The sequence below is a fragment of the Coregonus clupeaformis genome, unplaced genomic scaffold (assembly GCF_020615455.1).
Source record: "Coregonus clupeaformis isolate EN_2021a unplaced genomic scaffold, ASM2061545v1 scaf4947, whole genome shotgun sequence".
Taxonomy (NCBI): Eukaryota; Metazoa; Chordata; class Actinopteri; order Salmoniformes; family Salmonidae; genus Coregonus; species Coregonus clupeaformis.
The window spans coordinates 3,797-13,002 of NW_025538401.1; the positions used below are offsets into that span (position 1 = coordinate 3,797).

At 49.2% G+C, this 9,206-nt stretch overlaps 1 protein-coding gene across 1 annotated transcript; it reads left to right on the forward strand.

Moving 5' to 3' along the window:
- Positions 1 to 627: 627 nt before the first annotated feature.
- LOC123490829 (exportin-T-like) lies at positions 628 to 8,229 on the forward strand (the record flags this gene model as incomplete). Its single annotated transcript, XM_045220681.1, has 6 exons — positions 628 to 666; positions 2,291 to 2,373; positions 6,532 to 6,601; positions 6,962 to 7,180; positions 7,811 to 7,999; positions 8,168 to 8,229. Coding segments are annotated over exons 2-6 (620 nt in total), but the record flags the coding sequence as incomplete, so codon positions are not given.
- Between the last annotated feature and the right edge of the window lie 977 nt (positions 8,230 to 9,206).

Genomic DNA, 9,206 nt, shown 5'->3' on the forward strand with positions numbered 1-9,206 from the left:
ACACAAATATTGACATACTGATGTTTTTATTATTATTATTATTATTTTTATTTTTTATTTTTTAAAATAATTTTATTTAAGGGCGGCGCCCTAGCGCTCTATCGCCAAGCCACTGGTTATAAAAAATATCAGAAACATTGATCAAGTTTTCCGTTTTTTTGGGTCTTATTTCTTGTTTGTTTTCACAAGAAAAAATATTTTGCATCTTCAAAGTAAATCAAATGATACAAACCCCCAAAAATACATTTTAATTCCAGGTTGTAAGGCAACAAAATAGGGAAAAATGCCAAGGGGGGTGAATACTTTGCAAGCCACTATATGGTGAGCAATATATTTGGAACATCAAATCGCAGTACATATGGAATCGCAATACATATAGAGTCATTGAGAATCGCAATACACATCGTATTGGCAACTAAGTATGGTGATAATATGGTATCGTGAGGTCCCTTGGCGATTCCCAGCCCTGTATTATTATTGTTGTTGTTATTATAGATGTGCTTGGCCTGCTGGAGGGCAGCAGCTCAGCAGAAGACAGTGGAAACTACAGCGGAGAGGAGTAGCAGCTCACCCTCTCATGGCCTGCCAGTCTGTCTCCATCATCAACATGGACGAGCAGGCCTGCTGGGGCTCAACCCAAACGCAGACGCCTGCTATAGGCAGAAGGTAGGTCTCATTACACTGTGTGTGTGCAGTTCATTCATGTGCTCCTAGAGGACAACTCCTTGCGGATCCTAAACGCATTGGGTCCTGGAAATGATTCTTAGACCCATGTTTTATTTTTTTATTTTTTTTAACCTTATTTAACTAGGCAAGTCAGTTAAGAACAAATTCTTATTTACAATGACGGCTACACCGCCAAACCCGGACGACTGGGCCAATTGTGCGCCGCCCTATGGGACTCCAATCACGGGCCGGTTGTGATACAGCCTGAATAACCATTGGGTCTGTAGTGACGCCTCAAGCACTGAGATGCAGTGCCTTAGACCGCCACGCCACCGGGAGCCCATGTAGACTTGATTCAAACGCATTGGCTCCTGGAAATGATTCTCAGACCCATGCTGCCTTGATCCTAAACGCATTGGCTCCTGGAAATGATTCAGAGCCATAGACTGGACTTGAAGTAATCATCCTCGTTTAATCAGATCTGAAAGGTTCTTCTTGCTCTGTCTGAACCAGTGCTCTGTCACGTCACACTCTCCATCCATAGTATATGACAAGTTCTCTCTCCACATTTTAAGTTGTTGTAACTTGTACTGTTTACAGAGACCAGTACCCTCAGGACATCAGGGCGTGGGTTAGAGCGGTTCACTACGGACCTAGATCTCTATATACACAGTAACACAACAGCAATAGCTGAAGGCTATTAAATTGAAGGCAAAGGCAGCTTCCAACCAGGGATTCACCACGACTGCTGTTCTGCTGTGGAACACAAGGCTTCCACCCAGGGATCACCACGACTGCTGTTCTGCTGTGGAACACAAGGCTTCCAACCAGGGATCACCACGACTGCTGTTCTGCTGTGGAACACAAGGCTTCCAACCAGGGATCACCACGACTGCTGTTCTGCTGTGGAACACAAGGCTTCCACCCAGGGATCACCACGACTGCTGTTCTGCTGTGGAACACAAGGCTTCCAACCAGGGATCCCCACGACTGCTGTTCTGCTGTGGAACACAAGGCTTCCAACCAGGGATCCCCACGACTGCTGTTCTGCTGTGGAACACTAGGCTTCCACCCAGGGATCCCCACGACTGCTGTTCTGCTGTGGAACACAAGGCTTCCAACCAGGGATCCCCACGACTGCTGTTCTGCTGTGGAACACAAGGCTTCCAACCAGGGATCACCACGACTGCTGTTCTGCTGTGGAACACAAGGCTTCCAACCAGGGATCACCACGACTGCTGTTCTGCTTAGGAACACAAGGCTTCCCACCAGGGATCACCACGACTGCTGTTCTGCTGTGGAACACAAGGCTTCCACCCAGGGATCACCACGACTGCTGTTCTGCTGTCTTTTTTGGGATGCTTTTTCAGATGTAGACCTGCACTTCAGAAATACTTGTCTAGATAAAAATATATATATATATATTTATGTTCCCAAATAAATACCTACACCAACTCTGTGTCCTTGAGGCAGACAGCCTGCCAACACAGTCACTCTCCGCTGTCAGCAGGGGGGTTTGTGTGGGTGGCTGCAGAATGTGGTAGATATGTGTCAGATTCAGAAGCTCTTTCTCCCTTTTCTAACTCTTGTCTCTCTGTCTCTCTCTCTCTCTCTCTTTTTTCAGGCGATGGTGTATTTTGAGCAGTTGAAGGAGTCCCAGGATGCCTGGGAGGTGTGTGCAGAGGCCCTGGCTAAAGGCATTTACAGGTGAGACTCACTAGTTGAGACGGTACAGTATCCTTCTAATCACACCTGGTAGGTTGAGTGTTCCATCACTGCTCGCACTGGACTCTGGTCTCCCTGTTGGTCTCTCTCTGGACTCTGGTCTCCCTGTTGGTCTCTCTCTGGACTCTGGTCTCCCTGTTTGTCTCCCTGTTGGTCTCTCTCTGGTCTCTCTGTTGGTCTCTCTCTGGACTCTCTGTTGGTCTCTCTCTGGACTCTGGTCTCCCTGTTGGTCTCTCTCTGGACTCTGGTCTCCCTGTTGGTCTCTCTCTGGACTCTGGCCTCCCTGTTGGTCTCTCTCTGGACTCTGGTCTCCCTGTTGGTCTCTCTCTGGACTCTGGTCTCCCTGTTGGTCTCTCTCTGGACTCTGGTCTCCCTGTTGGTCTCTCTCTGGACTCTGGTCTCCCTGTTGGTCTCTCTCTGGACTCTGGCCTCCCTGTTGGTCTCTCTCTGGACTCTGGCCTCCCTGTTGGTCTCTCTCTGGACTCTGGTCTCCCTGTTGGTCTCTCTCTGGACTCTGGTCTCCCTGTTGGTCTCTCTCTGGACTCTGGTCTCCTGTTGGTCTCTCTCTGGACTCTGGTCTCCCTGTTGGTCTCTCTCTGGACTCTGGCCTCCCTGTTGGTCTCTCTCTGGACTCTGGTCTCCCTGTTGGTCTCTCTCTGGACTCTGGCCTCCCTGTTGGTCTCTCTCTGGACTCTGGTCTCCCTGTTGGTCTCTCTCTGGACTCTGGTCTCCCTGTTGGTCTCTCTCTGGACTCTGGTCTCTCCCTGTTGGTCTCTCTCTGGTCTCCCTGTTGGTCTCTCTCTGGACTCTGTTCTCCCTGTTGGTCTCTCTCTGGCCTCCCTGTTGGCCTTCCTGTTGGATGTATTGTAATAACTTTGTTTATCCCTCTCTCAGTGACTTCGACCATGTGAAGTTCTTCTGTTCCAAGTCCTGGAGCACCAGGTCAAGTACAGGTGAGAGGGGGGAGGAGGGGAGGGGCAGTACCTCTGCCAGCTATCATCCTGCCTCTGGTCTGGTAGATAATGGATTAGCTGTCATCCTGCCTCTGGTCTGGTAGATCATGGATTAGCTGTCATCCTGCCTCTGGTCTGGTAGATAATGGATTAGCTGTCATCCTGCCTCTGGTCTGGTAGATAATGGATTAGCTGTCATCCTGCCTCTGGTCTGGTAGATAATGGATTAGCTGTCATCCTGCCTCTGGTCTGGTAGATAATGGATTAGCTGTCATCCTGCCTCTGGTCTGGTCAAGTAGATAATGGATTAGCTGTCATCCTGCCTCTGGTCTGGTCAAGTAGATAATGGATTAGCTGTCATCCTGCCTCTGGTCTGGTAGATAATGGATTAGCTGTCATCCTGCCTCTGGTCTGGTAGATAATGGATCAGCTGTCATCCTGCCTCTGGTCTGGTAGATAATGGATTAGCTGTCATCCTGCCTCTGGTCTGGTAGATAATGGATTAGCTGTCATCCTGCCTCTGGTCTGGTAGATAATGGATTAGCTGTCATCCTGCCTCTGGTCTGGTAGATAATGGATTAGCTGTCATCCTGCCTCTGGTCTGGTAGATAATGGATCAGCTGTCATCCTGCCTCTGGTCTGGTAGATAATGGATCAGCTGTCATCCTGCCTCTGGTCTGGTAGATAATGGATTAGCTGTCATCCTACCTCTGGTCTGGTAGATAATGGATTAGCTGTCATCCTGCCTCTGGTCTGGTAGATAATGGATTAGCTGTCATCCTGCCTCTGGTCTGGTAGATAATGGATTAGCTGTCATCCTACCTCTGGTCTGGTAGATAATGGATTAGCTGTCATCCTGCCTCTGGTCTGGTAGATAATGGATTAGCTGTCATCCTACCTCTGTCTGGTAGATAATGGATTAGCTGTCATCCTGCTCTCTGGTCTGGTAGATAATGGATTAGCCGTCATCCTGCCTCTGGTCTGGTAGATAATGGATTAGCTGTCATCCTACCTCTGGTCTGGTAGATAATGGATCAGCTGTCATCCTTACCTCTGGTCTGGTAGATAATGGATCAGCTGTCATCTCTGCCTCTGGTCTGGTAGATAATGGATTAGCTGTCATCCTGCCTCTGGTCTGGTAGATAATGGATTAGCTGTCATCCTACCTCTGGTCTGGTAGATAATGGATCAGCTGTCATCCTGCCTCTGGTCTGGTAGATAATGGATTAGCTGTGTCATCCTACCTCTGGTCTGGTAGATAATGGATTAGCTGTCATCCTGCCTCTGGTCTGAGTAGATAATGGATTAGCTGTCATCCTGCCTCTGGTCTGGTAGATAATGGATTAGCTGTCATCCTACCTCTGGTCTGGTAGATAATGGATTAGCTGTCATCCTGCCTCTGGTCTGGTAGATAATGGAATAGCTGTCATCCTACCTCTGGTCTGGTAGATAATGGATTAGCTGTCATCCTGCCTCTGGTCTGGTAGATAATGGATTAGCTGTCATCCTACCTCTGGTCTGGTAGATAATGGATTAGCTGTCATCCTGTGTCTGGTCTGGTAGATAATGGATCAGCTGTCATCCCCTGCCTCTGGTCTGGTAGATAATGGATCAGCTGTCATCCTGCCTCTGGTCTGGTAGATAATGGATTAGCTGTCATCCTGCCTCTGGTCTGGTAGATAATGGATTAGCTGTCATCCCCACGTCTGGTGATAATGTATTAGCTGTCATCCTGCCTCTGGTCTGGTAGATAATGGATTAGCTGTCATCCTACGTCTGGTAGATAATGGATTAGCTGTCATCCTGCCTCTGGTCTGGTAGATAATGGATTAGCTGTCATCCTACCTCTGGTCTGGTAGATAATGGATCAGCTGTCATCCTGCCCTCTGGTCTGGTAGATAATGGATTAGCTGTCATCCTACCTCTGGTCTGGTAGATAATGGATCAGCTGTCATCCTGCCTCTGGTCTGGTAGATAATGGATTAGCTGTCATCCTGCCTCTGGTCTGGTAGATAATGGATCAGCTGTCATCCTGCCTCTGGTCTGGCAGATAATGGATTAGCTGTCATCCTGCCTCTGGTCTGGTAGATAATGGATTAGCTGTCATCCTGCCTCTGGTCTGGTAGATAATGGATCAGCTGTCATCCTGCCTCTGGTCTGGTAGATAATGGATTAGCTGTCATCCTACCTCTGGTCTGGTAGACAATGGATCAGGAAGGACGTGATGATAGGTTGACTGTTCCTCCAATCCCATTGGCTCCAGATGACAGATAATGCTGTAACCTTGCTCATGCCTTTTCTTACTGAAATCTGAATGAAACCATGTATATCTGTCTCTCAGCAGGACTCCTCTATGAATGAGTCTGAAACCATGTATATCTGTCTCTCAGCAGGACTCCTCTATGAATGAGTCTGAAACCATGTATATCTGTCTCTCAGAGGACTCCTCTATGAATGAGTCTGAAACCGTGTATATCTGTCTGTCTCTCAGCAGGATTCCTCTATGAATGAGTCTGAGACCATGTATATCTGTCTCTCAGCAGGACTCCTCTATGAATGAGTCTGAAACCATGTATATCTGTCTCTCAGCAGGACTCCCTCTATGAATGAGTCTGAAACCATGTATATCTGTCTCTCAGCAGGACTCCTCTATGAATGAGTCTGAAACCGTGTATATCTGTCTCTCAGCAGGATTCCTCTATGAATGAGTCTGAACAGTGTATCTGTCTCTCAGCAGGATTCTCTCTATGAATGAGTCTGAAACCGTGTATATCTGTCTCTCAGCAGGATTCCTCTATGAATGAGTCTGAAACCATGTATATCTGTCTCTCAGCAGGACTCCTCTATGAATGAGTCTGAAACCATGTATATCTGTCTCTCAGCAGGATTCCTCTATGAATGAGTCTGAGACCATGTATATCTGTCTCTCAGCAGGATTCCTCTATGAATGAGTCTGAGACCATGTATATCTGTCTCTCAGCAGGATTCCTCTATGGAATGAGTCTGAAACCGTGTATCTGTCTCTCAGCAGGATTCCTCTATGAATGAGTCTGAAACCACGTATATCTGTCTCTCAGCAGGATTCCTCTATGAATGAGTCTGAGACCATGTATATCTGTCTCTCAGCAGGATTCTCTCATGAATGAGTCTGAAAGTGACATTGTGTTTGTTCTGTGTTCTGTCCCAGACATGGAGGTCTCAGTGCTGCCCAGCAACAGCTGATTAGAGAAACCCTGATGAAATGGCTGCAGTGTCAGGTGGGGCTCTGCTTCTCTGCCTGGAACTTAGTCAACTTGTCACATCAACATATCACATTTCATCACCACCACCCCACAATGTATTACTTTCGTTGGTTACACATTTTTATTCACTCATGAAGTTGGCTCTCTTCCACACCTGAATTCCTGAATACAAAAATTGTCATAGAAAAAAATTGTCATTTTAATTAATTTAAATAAGCTGTCCTCCTCTTCCTCCTTCCCCTCCTTCCTCCTTTCTCCTCCTCGCCGCCTCCTCCTCCTTCCCCTTCTTCCTTCCTCCTCCTCCTCGCCTCCTTCCTTCTCCTCCTTCCTCCTCCTCCTTCCTCTTCCCCCCTCCTTCCTCTTCCTTCTCTCCAGTTAATGAACTCTCAGCCAGAGAAGCCGTTCATCCGTAACAAGGCAGCCCAGGTGTTTGCTCTGACCTTCGTGATGGAGTTCCTGACCCACTGGCCCAAGTTCTTCTATGATATCCTGTCTCTAGTGGGTCTGAACCCACACGGGGTTGACGTCTACCTCAGAACACTGATGGCTATCGACGCTGAGGTGGTGGACAGAGATATCCTGCACTCACCTGAGGTAAGGGGACAGAGATATCCTGCACTCACCTGAGGTAAGGGGACAGAGATATCCTGCACTCACCTGAGGTAAGGGGACAGAGATACTGCACTCACCTGAGGTAAGGGGACAGAGATATCCTGCACTCACCTGAGGTAAGGGGACAGAGATATCTGCACTCACCTGAGTGTAAGGGGACAGAGATCCTGCACTCACCTGAGGTAAAGGGACAGAGATATCCTGCACTCACCTGAGGTAAGGGGACAGAGATATCCTGCACTCACCTGAGGTAAGGGGACAGAGATATCCTGCACTCACCTGAGGTAAGGGGACAGAGATATCCTGCTCTCACCTGAGGTAAGGGGGACAGAGATATCCTGCACTCACCTGAGGCTAAGGGGACAGAGATATCCTGCACTCACCTGAGGTAAGGGGACAGAGATATCCTGCACTCACCTGAGGTAAGGGGACAGAGATATCCTGCACTCACCTGAGGTAAGGGGACAGAGATATCCTGCACTCACCTGAGGTAAGGGGACAGAGATATCCTTACACCCCCATTGAGGGAGCAGGTCATCCCCAGCGTCTAACTCCCCCCTCCTCTCTCTCCCCCCCCCCTCCTCTCTCTCCCCCTCCTCTCTCTCCCTCTAGGAGGTGCGTAGGAACACCTTAATAAAGGATGGAATGAGGGAGCAGGTCATCCCCAGCCTGGTTGAGTCCTGGTACCAGATCCTCGGGGCTTATCAGCAGTCTCACCCTGAGATCACCTGTCAGTGTCTGGAGGTGGTAGGGGCATACGTCTCCTGGATAGACCTCAACCTCATCGCCAACGACAGGTACGTCTGTCTGTCTGTCTGTGGTCAGTCTGTCTGTCTGTCTGTGGTCTGTCAGTGTCTGGAGGTGGTAGGGGCATACGTCTCCCTGGATAGACCTCAACCTCATGCCAACGACAGGTACGTCTGTCTGTCTGTCTGTGGTCAGTCTGTCTGTCTGTCTGTGGTCTGTCAGTGTCTGGAGGTGGTAGGGGCATACGTCTCCTGGATAGACCTCAACCTCATCGCCAACGACAGGTACGTCAGTCTGTCTGTGGTCAGTCTGTCTGTGGTCAGTCAGTCTGTCTGTGGTCAGTCTGTCTGTCTGTGGTCAGTCAGTCTGTCTGTGGTCAGTCTGTCTGTGGTCAGTCTGTCTGTCTGTGGTCAGTCTGTGGGTCAGTCTGTCTGTGGTCTGTCTGTGGTCAGTCAGTCTGTGGTCTGTCTCGTCTGTGGTCAGTCAGTCTGTGGTCTGTCTGCCTGTGGTCAGTCTGTCTGTCTGTGGTCAGTCTGTCTGTCTGTGGTCAGTCTGTCTGTCTGTGGTCAGTCTGTCTGTAGTCTGTCTGTCTGTGGTCAGTCAGTCTGTCTGTCTGTGGTCAGTCTGTCTGTCTGTGGTCTGTCTGTCTGTCTGTCTGTGGTCAGTCTGTCTGTCTGTGGTCAGTCTGTCCTGTCTGTCTGCTGGTCAGTCTGTCTGTCTGTCTGTGGCAGTCTGTCTCGTCTGTCTGTGGTCAGTCTGTCTGTTCTGTGGTCTGTCTGTGGTCAGTCAGTCTGTCTGTGGGCTGTCTGTCTGTCTGTGGTCAGTCTGTCTGTCTGTCTGTGGTCAGTCTGTCTGTCTGTCTGTGGTCAGTCTGTCTGTCTGTCTGTGGTCAGTCTGTCTGTCTGTCTGTGGTCTGTCTCTGTCTTGTGGTCTGTCTGTCTGTCTGTGGTCTGTCTGTCTGTCTGTGGTCTGTCTGTCTGTCTGTGGTCAGTCAGTCTGTCTGTGGTCAGTCTGTCTGTGGTCTGTCAGTGTCTGGAGGTGGTAGGGGCATACGTCTCCTGGATAGACCTCAACCTCATCGCCAACGACAGGTACGTCAGTCTGTCTGTGGTCAGTCTGTCTGTGGTCAGTCTGTCTCGTCTGTGGTCAGTCTGTCTGTCTGTGGTCAGTCTGTCTGTCTGTGGTCTGTCTGTCTGTGGTCTGTCTGTGGTCAGTCTGTCTGTGGTCTGTCTGTGGTCAGTCAGTCTGTGGTCTGTCTGTC